Source organism: Pristis pectinata, chromosome 20 (assembly GCF_009764475.1).
Source record: "Pristis pectinata isolate sPriPec2 chromosome 20, sPriPec2.1.pri, whole genome shotgun sequence".
Classification (NCBI taxonomy): Eukaryota; Metazoa; Chordata; class Chondrichthyes; order Rhinopristiformes; family Pristidae; genus Pristis; species Pristis pectinata.
Window position 1 is genome coordinate 28450257 of NC_067424.1, and position 14847 is coordinate 28465103.

Below are 14847 nucleotides of genomic sequence, written 5' to 3' on the forward strand. Positions count from 1 at the left end.
ATCAATGGAAGAATTTATTAGATAGTATAGTTGCATGTAGCAAAAAACAGAAATCATGTAGAATTGGCAGTGCAAGAACAAATTATCAGCCCAACTGGTTTCTGGCATTTTATGTTCAAGAGCCTTCCTCCATATTAATTCACACAAGCTATTTAACGTAGCACAAGGAATAAATAGATACATGATGATCTAGCTTTCCTTTAAATATTTTTATAGCTTCCACATCAACTCCTCAATGTGATAGCAAGTTCTACATTCCAACAACTATGCAATGAATTTCTCCCAAATTCTCTGCTGGACATCAGTATTTCTTCGATATTTTAACCTCTACATTTAGATTTCCTTTCTCAATAAACAATATTAGATGTATAATGCACTTTAGCCGTCTACTGTTAGGTTGAATGATAATATTTCATACTCATTGGCATAGTGTAGACATTAGGAATTCATGCAGCATAGCAGTGCTGCAGTTAATATTGGTGACTCGGCACCATGGTCCCAGGTTCCATGTTGATATCAGATGCTGTCCAAGTAGAGTTTGCATGTTCACAGAAATGACTGTGGATTTCTTCCGCATGATTCCATTTCCTCACTCATCCTAAAGATGTGCTGGTTGATTAACTGCCTTCTGTAAATTACTCCTCTGTGGAGGTTAATGATGAAAAAAAATCAAGGCAGAGTTGATGTGTGTGCATTAGAAAGAATAAGTTGCAGGGGTACGGGAAATAAGGAAGGCGGAAGGACGCTAACGGGATTGTTCCCTTGGGAGCTGGTAAAGACTTGATGGGCTAAATAACCTCTTTCTGTATTATTATGCATAAGATACTATTGGCTTGCCCTCAATTTTTGTTATTCACATTCCTTTCTGACCAGCTGGTTCCCAATTTGATGACACATGCTGTGGGTTACCACTTCTCCTGCAGGCAACTAATCCCACTTTCACTAAGTGAAAGATTATAGAATCTCCACTTTGCACGTGTAACGAAGTTCAAAATATCCCACATCACATCCAAATGTGAAAAATCTTTTCTTCTCAACTAGCCGGTGTGGATTGGGAATAACTTGCTTCCACTCCAGTTTAGTGGGTTCTAATGACGCTAATATGGGACCTGCAGACTCTGCCCTGGTGCTTGTCAGGGCAGGAGGGTGGGAGGTGGTGTGCACTACCTGCCATTTATCCTAGACTTCAATGTGGTGCCAAAGAATGCAGTCCAGGTTCTGAATCCAATCCCAAATGCATTTTCTCCATTAAGAGTGGTCGGAGTCCAAGGATTCCCACAAGTTGGTAGAGATGTTATTCTTTCTCAAAAGAAGCATTGATAACATCCTTCAATCATTTCCTCTGTTCACCTGGTAATTACTTGGCATGCAAGAACTCAGAACAGAGTGTCTGTTTCAAGTGTCTAGTCTTGAGCATATGAGTGATATGATCTGCCCATCAGAACCAAATGAATGTGATTAGGACTTTAACGTTAGGGATTTTGAACTGGGAGTAAATGCTGATGTTAGTGTTCTCATCCTTCCAGTGAATTTGCAAAATTTTGCAAAGATTGCATTGATGGCATCTCTCTAATGCTTTGAGATGGCTACTCTAAGTAGTCCATGTTTCAGAAGTATACAGGTAGGCAAAGATTACTGCTGCACGTAGACCATGAGCTTTGTGCTGGGTTTGATGTCACAATCAAAACACTCCTTTTCCACAGAAGACCAAAGCCTATGTTGGCACACTGAAGGTAAATGGAGAAATTCATCATCGTCTGCGCTCATTGTAAACAGTCCTCAAGACACAGCAAGCAGAACATGTTTTCCAGACTCAAATCATTATTGTTGAAGAGCAGTGTGGTATAACAGGGGCAGATTGGTAGAGCACCTTTGTTTTGTAGAAGTAAAAACCCCATCGTCTCATATGCTTCAATGAACAAGTCAATGATGACTTGGAGCTCAGATTCTTAACCAGTATTTATGGAAGCATTGTTTGCAGTTCACTGACTAAAGTTCAGGTGACCTTGGTTCTTAAGTGGAGGAAATATGGGTTCAACAGCTTCCTACTGATCCTGTAGGCAATGTGGTGAGAAAGGTTAGAAAATATTGAAGGCAACATAACCGAATTCCAGCATTTCTGAAAGCATCGCCATTTGGATACACTATTTAATGCATTTGCTTTAACTTCTTGACACGTTGTTAGAACATCTTGTTGCATGGCATAGTAGTGCCACATTATTTACTGATGCTACCGAATAGCATCTATTCAGCCATGAATACTGCATTTCCCCAGTAGGAAAATAATGAAACATGAGCATGAATACTCAACTACATGCATGAAATACTACTCACTGGGCTGCAATTTTTGTCAGTTTCTACCAACCAAGACTAGACTAGAATTCTGATGAATACTACAGTGCAACTCATACATTTGGCAATTCAACATGTGCAAATCAAGACAGCAAGCATTGATGATATCACAGATAAGCTAAGCCTCCACTCCAAGATTTGCTGCAGGAATCACTCAAACAAGGAGTGATAACTTGGGAACTTTGACATTTAGCTGATCCAGACTCTTTGGGTTCCAGGGTCCAGCTGGGCACATGCATGACGTTAAGTATGCATATGTGGTTTTAATTTCCAGACCATGTTCAGACTCCCCAAACACATGCAAATGACATATGTCACCCTCCCCTCCCCACCCAATCCCAAGAGTGCCTCATACACGCAACATGAGGATTGTTGACACTGAAAGCCTGACGAAAATGGTAAGTACAATTACCAAAACTACCTGCTGTCAAACAACTAACATCTAAGATAGTGGTACCTAAATGCCTCAGTACTCCCTTTTCATAATGGAATTTTCATCACTGCACCCAGCACCATATCATCTGCTTTGTAGTTCCTCATCCTAGCACTGTACCAGGAAACAGGGAAAAATGGTCCCCTGTAGATGACCTGGTATTCATTCCCAAGTCACTGGAGCTTCAGTAACTTCCACAAATTACTGGAAACTCTGGTGCAGATCCAGAGAGATCAACCCTATTAAAATTCAATTGAAGGACTCAAAGAGAACCAACTGATAACCAGCAAATAAGAACATCCTTCAGGTCATATCATTAATCTATATTCTTCACTTAAAACCAAGAAAAATATCCCAAACCGGAAGAGTAATTAGGGTGGCCAGAACTTTGACTGAAGTTCAGTTTTAACTTTAATTTACATCAATTGAATTGAACAATATTTAAATAAGATATTAAAAATAGAAAATGCTGGAAAGACTCTGCAGGTTGGTCAGCATCTGTGCAAGGAGAAACAGTTAACTTTTTAGATCTGGGATCCTTCACCAGAACTGAGAAAGAGGATAACAACTTGGTCTACGTAACAGATAAAGTGGAGAGGGTGATGAGTGGAACAAAGGGAATTTCTCCAATAGGGTGAAATAATGTGCCAGTTGAGCTCCTTTCTCTGTGTGATGTGTTGTTAATATTAGATAGCCTGGCCTCAATACTTAAACTACTGATCGACTGCGCTTCCTTCATTAATTGCAAATATTTTACTGCAAAACAGCAGAGTACAATAAAGAATAGCTGTTTTTTGCTAAAGCTATCCAGTAATGTATTATGTATGGGAACTGTACCTTTCTACTGCTCTGTATATTGATACTGTAAAAGTGAATTTTCTGCCTTAATATACAAATGTTCAATTTCTAGTTAAAGCTTCACATCAACATTAACTGTGAGGAACATTTCTATAATAGCAATGTTATGTTACACACATCACGATCCACTGTACCTTACAACCTTCACAGGCATGTACTCCATAATGGAAGCCTGAAGCCTTATCACCACATATTCGGCATTCAACATTCACACCAGAAGTGGTGGCCTCCTCATTGGTAACTTTGGATTGTATAACTGATGGACTTGCAGCTTCCATTACATCTGAGAAAGAAAATATACTAAGTTACAGACAGAATCGTTTAAAGCATTAGAACAGTTATTTAGTGGACATTCAACTGTTACATTCAACATCCCTTACTAATTAATTATTAGCCTGATTTTCAGGGGTTTTTTTTCCTACATTTTACAGCTACGAAACATTAAAGCAAGATGATTGGAAACAAATTACTTTAAGGTGTTTCCTGAAGAGTATATTAGAGAGGAGCCCTGGGTTAACTGGAGGATAGAAGGGGTAGTTGGCAGGGAATGGGGAAATGATGGTCAATAATCAGATGAACTCAAAACAGGAAAGACAAAAGCTTTCTTTTTAATTGAAATGAATTCTTAAAGCTTCAAGTTTTACTTTGAACCACTGTTCCTCAAAATCCATTATGGTTGTAGGGATAAGGTAATTCCACAAAAAGGGGAAAGTAAAAAAAATCCAGAAGGGACATTAATGACTCAACTGTACTAGGTGACAAAAGGATAAAAATAAAGTAATTATTACTAAGATTCTACAATTCTACATGGGGAGAGGGAGGGGTGAGCACTTTAATTTTTGCTGCTTCTAAATGTGAACTATCATGATCATAACAGGAGAAATGAAGCCTTTATCATTTTTTTAAAAACTTATCAGACTTAAGTAAGGTACAATGCAGCAAGCATAGGTGTTACAGCAATATTTTTCTCCCTGGGGTATCATTTCATTGTACCCCTTTCAAATAGTCCTTATTTAAGCAGTCTTGTTCTCAAGTGCCAGCAGTTCAGTCAATTACTGAGAACATTGCAGTGAGCTCAGTGTTATCTTCACTCAGCAGGAACTTATGCTGACTTCCATTGAGGAGCTGCTGTACAATGCTCGAGAAGAAACTTCAGTTTGTTGTCCATATCAAAGTGCTGTAATAATTAACATCCATAATGCTCAGTTAACTCAGATAAGGGTGGGGTGGGGGTGTAAACTAACCTCTGTCAATTTTGGCATGCATGCCTAAATACGGAGAATTGCACTTTTAGCCAACCTTTTTTTTTTGTTAAACCAATTTGTATATTTCTACTTGCTCTGCAACCATTTTTACTCTGTTATCTATGATGTATGTACTTGGTGTCACATTGTATCAATGTTTTGCTCTACTAGAGATAATATCAATGCTACCCAATCTAATGTAACCTTGCATATGTTGATCATGACAAGTCTCTCAACCAGTGGCATGGGTTACATTTGAATCTACGTGGCCCCGGAAATCCTTTTGGGGGTTAGTCAAGTATTTTTATAACCATGATACATTTTTATTGGAATGTACTTGGTAAGAAATTGGGAAATCAGAATTACAGCAAATTTACAAAATTAATAGCAATCAAAAAGCCATTCTTGTTAATGTGCTTCAAGTAACCTTGTACTGATAACATGAAGCTTTCTGTACCACGGTAAATGCTATCTTTCTATAAGCAGCAAATCAAAAATACTGGAAACAAGCTACAAGAATGTGCCAAATGTATACAGATAAATCGCAAGAAAATACTACTCGTCCTTAATTGCTCTTTAAGTTGGAGCACTATTAATAAATGATACCAAAAAAAAAAGCACAACTATAATACTCACGTTGAAGCAACACTCAGTACTAATTCATTACCTGTTTGAAAACTGGAAGCTATTTCAGTATCTGGTCCCAGTGTTTCATATTCTGTGGTCTTTGAATCCATCCCATCATTCCACTCTTCCTTAAAATCTGATGATACATCCTATGGCTTTTCCATGACCTACTACCCTCTTGTTCATCATTGGGTCTCGAGTCATATACTTGATGTGTACATTGCTGGGACAAACGCAAAGTGACCACGGCCCTGATACAAAACATTCATTGACCTGATAAGATACAAATGCACAATTTTAGAACAAGTTCCCTTTGATAAATTAGTATCACTGAATCTGGGTTTGGGCAAGGATGCGATTATTTAAGAAGGATTACTTTCAGTTCTTCTCTTGGATCTGTTCTATCTTTTCTATCCCTATTTTAGTCAAACATGTTAATGCACAGTTCCAGCAGCCAGATTTGCTTGCGTACTGCTTGTGCGGAGCCTACACATTCTCCCTATGACTGTGGGGTTTCGCAAGTACTCCAACTAAGGCATGCTGGTTGATCAAATGAGCACTGTAAATCACCCCTAGTGTAGCTGAACTGCTGGAGAATCAATGGGGATTTTATGAAAATGCGAGATTTTATGAGAATGCGAGAGAGAATAGGTTAAAATGAAATAATGGGAACCAATGGGATACTCAAAGAACTGGCATCGCCTCGATGTTCCGAATGGCCTCCTAGGTCAAAAGGAAGTATGAAATTCTTAATCATGCCAAACTAATGTGTGTGTGGAGGCATCATTTTTAACTAAAAAGAGGATCTGCTCTGTGATTCTTCACACCCCAATATGAAAATGCTGACAGAGCTTATATTCTCCACAACTACCCATTACCTAGTTTCATAAGCAGCTTTAAACAGGGACAATACATCACAACAGTCTACACAGCTCTTAAGAAAGTCTAGGCTGAAGTGTTAAATGTTCTTATGGTTTCCCTTCAAGTATCATCAGATATAAATACATTTAAAGCATGAATTTGAAGGATAAGATCTGTACGAAACAACTCACTACATTAGTGGTAGAGAAAATGCTGTTATCTTAAGGTAGTGGCTACAGTGCAAATGGAAAATAATAATAGGCTTGGGCAGAGTCGACACATTTATGAAAAGGAAATCATGTTTGACAAATCATCTGGAATTTTGTGAGGGTGTAACTAGCAGAATAGACAAGATGATGTATTTGAAGGCCTTCAATAAAAGGCCACACAAGAGATTATTAAACAAAATTAGAGCATGCAGTGTTGGGGTAATATACTGCTGTGGATGAAGGATTGTTTAATGGAGAGAAAAACAGAAAGAAAGAATCAATGGGTCATTTTCATACTAGGAGGTTGTGAGCAGCAGGGTGCCACAGGGATTAGTACTGCATCCCCAGCTGTTCACAATGATTCGGATGAGGAGACCGAGTAAAAAAAAATAATTCTGGGTTTGCTGATAATACAAAGCTATATGCAGTGTGGGCTGCAAGAAGGAAACAAAGAGGTTTCAGAGAATATAGACAGGCTAAATGAATGGACAAGGACATGACAGATGGACTATAATGTGAAAAACTGCAAGGTTGTCCAGCTTGGTAGAAAAAATATAGGAAGGCTGAGTAGTTTTAAATGGTGAGGGATTGCAAGATATTGGTGTTCAGTGGGATCTGAGTGTCCTTGTACAAGAGAGTTACTAAAGGTTATCAGCAAGCTATTAAAAAAGAAAAAATAGAGATGTCTTGCTCCTAATATTTGGAAGCCTGGAAAGACTACATCCGAAATATTGTGTCCAGGCCTCCCTGCTAAAGGAAGGATATACTTGCACTACTGGGAGTGCAATAAAGATTCTCTAGATTGATTTCTGAGATAGCAAGTTTGCCAAATAATGAGAAATTAAACAGACTTTTCCTGCACTCAAGATTAGAAGAATGAGAGGCAATTCAGACAGGAACTTATGTGACAAATAACATTCACACCACAAATGCCAGACAAAGATCATGTCTAACAAGGAAGAGAGAGTTTAACCATCTAACCTAGATATTCAATGATATTTCCATCACCAAGTCTATCGACAATATGCTGGGAGTCACTATTAGCCAGATTCTCAACTGGACCAACCACACAAGTACCAAAAGTGGATCAATCACTATGACATACCCAACTTTTAAGTCACCTACTGACACCTCAAAGCCTTTCTACTGTCAAGGCACAGGTCAAGAATGTGATAGAACAGTTTCCACTTGCCTGAAAGAATGCATCTCCATCAACTCTCAAGAAGCCTACACCATCCAGGAGAAAGCAGCCCACTTGATCAGCACTCCACTTTACTCCAGGTTAATATGGTGAGTGCTACACATTTGAAGAACAGAAATCATGTCAAACACATGAATAATTGGGCTGAATTGCACCCACCACCAACCATCAAAATGTAGTGAACTGCTAACAACATCCTCCTCGTGGGTCAGCTCATCTCTAAAGTTCAAGCCTGAGCATTGAACAGAGAGATCCAAGATGAGCTGGAATTCAGATACAAGCACATTGGACCTCCCAACCCACCACAGGGCTCGGTAGCAAGTCTTGCACTACAGCATTGACATTATGAGCTGAGGGATGAGATGAACTTTGCATCTGGACCCTCAACTTCACACCAGCCAGAACTGGCTTAAGCATTGTGACCTCGCTCATTTGAATGAGGTCATTAACTTTGAGTAAATCAAAAAAGAACATGTAGTTAAGTGATTTATTTAATTCATCTAAAAATGTTAATCAATTGAGTACTTCAAGGTGTTACTAATTAAAAATAGTTAATGCTTTGATTAAAAGCAAAATCACAGGCTTATTTATGACTGAAATATAGTTAACTCTTCCCCAAGTAAATGTGGATTTATGAAGACATTGAAAATTTGATGCAACATGTGAAAGAATATATTTAGTCCAAGTAATCTACTGGATGAGTTTTAATTATACGAATCTAGTGGGGTATTTTTCCCCTACAGGGAACATTTAGTTAAGGTTTTCTAACCATCATGTTATGGAGCACAATTGATGGACAAGATGGTCTTTCAGAAGTAATGTTGTTGACAGTTGTATCATGAAGGATATTTTATCAAATTTACGTACATTGATTAAAGACAGAGGGGGAGAAAATGAAAGCTTAAGGTTGCACGTGGCCATGTACTAATAATCCCATCCTAGCATACTAGTATATTCAACAATTTAAAAGGGTGTGAAGTTATTTATGCAACTCAAGTATCCTTAAATTAATTGCAATGCTAGTAGTGAAATGACACTTTTTTTTCTGCTGGAATTACAGCAGGATTTCTCAGATCAACAACTAACCTGCCAGTTTTAGGTTAAGTTCACAAAGTCATTCAGGTCAGTGATCTCTGTAGAGTTGTGTTCAAGACCTTTGAAAAAGGAACACAATTTGAACTATTGTGCAAATCTAGATCCTACACTCAGCTCAAGCACCACAGAACATGCTAAAATAGGATTAAGCATTTAACCAAGCCCAGAATGAAGGTATTGTTAGTCAAAAATCATAAGATTGAGACCAACTGGGACTTAATACCAAACAGAGCAGAACCACTCTTTCAGCCCTCTGCACTAGTAAGCCTTGTTACAACACAAAAGAGCAGCTATAATGTAATTACTTCCACAAAATCGGTAGAACATATCCAATTGCACACAAGGCCTGGCAGCAATTATTATACTTTTGTCACTAACCATGTTTAGTTTACACCAACCACAATGGGTGCTTTTATTCCAATCTAAATACAATTATGCTGTCTAATTTCTGCAAAAGCACAAAATGTATTCGATTTAGAATTTAATCCACTGCAATGAAACTAGTATCTTATCAAGATTTCATAAATCAGAAACCTAGAATTTCTTGCAATGACAAATAAGAACATTGAAGATAAAATGTACTGAAGCTGAATACTGCTGCATTATTTAATATCCCTTTAGCCTGCTTTTGAATATCTCTTTCCACATTTTTTTTTTAAAAACAAGAATTGCAAATATATTATTCAACCTTGAACATAGACACTGTGCGACAGGATTCTTCTGTGTTCTTCTGGCACAGATGTTCTATTTGAAATCGGCAAACTTTAAAAAATTCACATGCATCATGGCAATGCATTTAACATCACACTGGTCAAGGTGAAGTGAAGAAATTAATAAAAATTCTAAAATCTAGTTTTTGTGTCTAATATTTACGCTCTATTATTTAAAACATAAAAACTTGATTTTAAAATACTATTTAAAAATCCATTCCAACTCTTATTTTTTTCCACCCAAGCCTTTAGCAATTCATCTTATTGCAATGGACTATTGAAATCGTGAACTTCTGAAGTAAAATACAGCTTAAAATTAGAGCTTCAAACACATTTTTAACAGAACCTCATTATAACACATTGCTCCACTCCCCTTGCAATATTTTCTCATTTCTGATCGCTAATGCCTGATCTAATTCCAAAGTTTATTTTGTAAATCATTTTAACAACTATGTTTTGTAAAGCTCTCCAAACAAGATTATAAATGATATCCAAAACCGTGGACAATGAGGAAAACTGCAAGCAATCAACGTCTCTAAAATTTTTAAACATTTTTTGAGGTTCAGAATTTTGAGGTATCCTTTAATTTACAATTTTTAAAGCTCAATTCTATACTAGTAGTACAATTGTTGATTGTATTCCAACAAAAATTAATATGTCCTGCTTCTATTCCAAGAGCTCTGCAGTTCAATAACAATGAAAAACCATGACCATGACACATTCAGTACCACTATCAGCAAAATTCTAGGCTTGTAACATTCTTAAAACAAGAGCTTGGTAATCCAAAGAAACTGAGAAAACATAACCCTTAGCAGTCCTCTGAACGCTTGTGAGGCTTAAAGACTCGTATCTCAAATATGGTACAAGTATTCATAAATCACAAATGAGGTTATATTAAATAGTAATCCTGAACATAGAATGAATAATGGTCTCTATTTTCTGAAGCTAATTCCTTCTCTGGCAATTTGGAATAACAGCAAAGAAAAACCAAATAAAAATTGCCCATGTTGAGAATTTTTAAAAAAATTAAAGCATTGAAAACATGCAGCAGATCAGGCAACACATGGAAATAGAAACTTAATGTTTCAGGTCGATGATCTTTCATTAGAACTGGGAAGAGATAGTAATCAAATATGTTTGAGACTGGAGAGAAGCACAGAGCTGGAGAAAATCAAGGGAATGTCTCTGATGGAGTGGAAACCATGGCAGACTGAGTGGTGCCAATTTAGTCTTGGTGGTGTTTGTTAACTGCAGTTGATCATTCTGGAGGAAAAGAGTGAGAACAGAGGATAGAAAAAATGTGCTAAAAACACAAGATACAGAACTGCAAAATCCAAAATAAAAAAAATGCTGGAACCACTCAACAGGTTAAATGTCTGTGGAGAGAGAAAGCGAACTAACATTACATATTGATGGCGTTTAAACAGGACTATTTAGCAAAGATGGGTTATAGAAATTGTTGGATTTAGTGTCGAGCTGCGAGAGCTGTAATATGCCTGAACAGAGAATGTGCTGGCATATCTGTTCCAATAATGACATCTTCCACACACCAGTGCTTCCAAGGTGATTTTCCTTTCTTACTCATGACTTCCTTCAGTATAGTTTACAGGGATCTCAACTACATCCATTCCATTTCCCCACATTTCTGCTCTCAACTTCTCTCTTCCCACCTGCAATAAGGACCGTGTTCCCCTTGACATCATCCCACTAGTCTACCTTTTTAAATGGAGCATCCTTCATCATTTCCACCGCATTCAATTTCCACCTCATTTCCACCCACATCAAACACAGCCTCCCCTCCCATTACTGCAAAGGACAGTTTTATGGCTCCCTGGTTCACTTTTCCATCTCCACCAACACCCATTTCCCTACCAATCCCCCATACGACTGCAAATGATACAACACCTGCCTTTTCGTTCCCTTCCCACCATCCAGGCACCAAAACAACCCTTCCAGGTGAAGCAGCAATTCACTAATACTTCTTTCAATTTCACATCCTGCATTCAGCACTCACAATATGGTCTCCTCTTAAATGGAGAAACCAATCACAGATTGGATGATCGCTTTGTGGAATAACTGCATTCAGTCAGCAGGAATGACCCTGAACTTCCAGTTGCCACTTTAATTCTCCAACTCACTCCCACTTCTCTATCTTTAGCCTCTTATGTTGTTCCGATGAAGTACAATGCAAGCTCAAGGAATGGCACCTCATAGGGACGTTGCAGCCCTCAGGATTCAATATTGAATTCAACAATTTCAGGTAATCAGCCTTTCTACTTTGCATCAGAACTGGACAGTAGGACCAACTTGGTTTAACACTGAGTTTCTACATTTCATATTTCCTTACAACATGGGAAGTGATTTGACTCATCCAGTCTATGCTGAGTCACAGAAATCCCATTCCTCTACTAATTTTCCCTGTAACCTATTTTCCCCACATTCCCATCAAATCTCCCAAGGTTCTACCACCTCCATGCAGTAGCTAATTAACCTATCAACATGCACAACTTTGGAATGTCGGAAGAAACGAAAGTACCTGCAAGAAGCACAGGAGATCAGAGAGAGAATTCCATACCAACAACACTGAAGGTCAGGAATGAACCCAAAGTGATGGAGCCCAAGCAGCAACACTATTTACTAAGCCACTATGCAGTCCTTGTGCCCCAAGTGTCATATTTTGTTTGCATTTCTATTCAGTTCATAAAGGTACTCTTGTTCCCTATTCACAGGCCTGCAGTTTTGGATGTGTACAGGAATTACATCCCCCAATTTAAAACATAACCCATTTAATTCTAAAACATTATTCCCTGCATAAACATTGGCAGAAATTGCCACATTGACAGTTAACACATAGCCCTAGGTTAAAAGCGGCTTCTGTTTTTGTAGTTCCCCTACCCCTCCAAACATATTCTGTATTTGCAAAGTTTGCAGTACAGCCTATTTGCAGTACATGCAAATGTCAGCCCAGCAAGAAGTTTACAGGAATATGCAGATTAATCCAAGATTGTTCAAAACTACTGGGGGTGATATAGTAGTAAACAAAAGATTCCTAGTGCAGCCAATCTGTGGTAGAAGGCAAACTTTTACGTTGTAAATTATAATCTAATGGGTGATCTCGTAAAAGTATTACTGTTCAAAAAATGACACATACTTCAGTAGGCAGTTTCTAGCTGCGATTTCACATCATCACACTTCTGTTATGCCACTGACAGTAAATTATGGAGGTGAACTGGTAAACTCCAGACATAAGGGCTACAGAACAAATATGTAAAGGAAGTATATTTCAATAGTGTGAAATAAACTGCTCCTAGAAGCCTCACGACGAACTTTGGCGTCTGCAGTAAACGTTAAAGCGCACCAGCTATTCCATCTCAATTCTATTTCAACCTCACGTTCATACTTTCAAAGTAATTCATTCAATAACAAATGAAAAATCCCATCTGTCAATGTACAGACTCCAAGAGTGAGCGGCATCATGAAATCCAGCCCACGAGTGTGAAACAAGGGAATATTATCACGTCCGTTTTGGAAGCAGGAGGCGATGTTCTGGGGTGTCAACTTTCCCTTCAGTGAGTCAAATTGGGTGGACTCACATCTGGCCAGATATTCATCCTCCCCGCAATAAACTGCTGCAGTGGGACCCTGATGGCGGCAACTTTCAGGAGTTAGAAACTTTTCCCAGTGGGAAGAATCCGCCCAACAGCTGGAACCGAAGCTCGACATACGAGGAGAGCAGAGCAGAAGAGGTGTGGGAAACGTTAAATTTTCCTTTTTCCGGACCTCACCCGTTACAGACTCAACCCTCGCTCCCGCTACCCCTGCGAACCCACCCCCAGAATATTCCATCTAACCTGCTGCTCGGAACACACGCCACATCGCCAACTGACAGCACAACCCACCAATCAGACGCGCGGTTCCCCCCACGCCAGCCAATCAACCCAAACCAGCGGTGGGATTTCCGGTCCCACATCCGCTTGTTCCACAGCCTCAGCCCGGCTGTCCTGTGAGGCTTTCAATCATTCTTCCTGTTTAAAAAGATTTTAATAACAGAAAAAAAAACTAATCCACGGAACTCACTCGGGTCAATTCACTCAATAAAAACCTAAACTGCTCCGAAACTCTCGCGTACGCCGGTGCCTGGTCACTTTGAAAGCGGCTCAAAGTTCTCTCCCGTAATGTTTACGTGCGCAGCAGCCCAAGCGGTGACAGCGCCACTGACGTCATTCAGCGTGACCACCTCGCGCGACTTTTACGCGGCGTGACATCAGAGCGAGCGGCTGGCGGGGGGAGGAGCCTCGGGCCGACGTGAGGGGAGGAGCCTCGGGCCGACGTAACTGGTGGCGCGTGCCAGGTGCCGCTGTTGGAGCGGGGGAGAAGGCGCAGCGGTTCAAACTGCTGCAGGAGCTCGGTGTTCCTGCGCTTGAGTATGTGGGGGGAATTTGTCCTCTCTGTGGAAACTCGTGGATGACTCAGGTTTTGATCAGTTGAACCGATGATTACTTACTCACACCAATATTTCATCAGTACAACGGGACGCCCAGTGAAAGTTACGCGGTCCTTAAGATCACGCTGGTCCACTTAAAAACGATGCGCAACGATTTGAATCCTATAGCATATGCCCTTTGTAAGACTACAGCTATAATTAGCAATGCTCCTGCAACCTAGAGTCCTGACGTCATTGTTAAACTTTTAAAATGGAAAATCTCGCTTTGCACCTCAATGGAAGCAATAATGTGTATAAAGTCACGCCGCATCTTTTGCTGTTTTCAATCTTCACCCGGACAAATATAGCTTGGAATGTTGGATAGCTTTCTTTATAATAATGATCCTTCTGCAAATCGAATTTTTAAACTGGTCAACAACTTTTTCTTGAAGAACAAAATTAGATGAGAAAGCTGGAATAATTTTGAATTATAACGTTATGAACACGTGAAGAACTGAAGGGCTCAAGAAACTATTTCTGATTAAAATCAGAAAATATAAGTACCTCTTATAAATTTTCAAAATTATTTTCCAATTATCTCTGGAAGAAGCTGCTCAGAATATCATGTCATTGAATAGAATGGAAATCGGCTTCAACTGTGTTTGTGCATCATTCCTGTCATCAACAGCAGCTGAAAAACTTGGATCAACTAAGTTGAAGAATTTGCTGGTTAAACTCAAAAGGCCATGAAATTCTTGGAATGAACATGTCCTGATTTGGCACCCCGTCGTCTGACTCTGGCCCTGGTCCCAAATACTGTATTTTGCATTGCAA

General features: G+C 39.1%; 1 protein-coding gene across 2 annotated transcripts in view; it reads right to left on the minus strand.

Annotated features, from left to right (window-relative positions):
- The window catches only part of LOC127580674 (peroxisome proliferator-activated receptor delta-like), a 35242-nt gene extending 21445 nt beyond the window's left edge, over positions 1-13797 (minus strand). The window contains exons 1-4 of one of the 2 annotated variants that reach the window (XM_052034373.1): positions 13668-13784; positions 8872-8939; positions 5555-5787; positions 3778-3926 (exon numbers count right to left, since the gene is read on the minus strand). In XM_052034373.1, the coding sequence (XP_051890333.1) occupies positions 3778-3926; positions 5555-5624 (219 nt within the window). In that variant the 5' untranslated portion in view covers positions 5625-5787; positions 8872-8939; positions 13668-13784. Of the gene's footprint in view, positions 1-3777; positions 3927-5554; positions 5788-8871; positions 8940-13667 lie in introns of both variants that reach the window. The other variant, XM_052034372.1, reaches the window with a different exon arrangement.
- Between the last annotated feature and the right edge of the window lie 1050 nt (positions 13798-14847).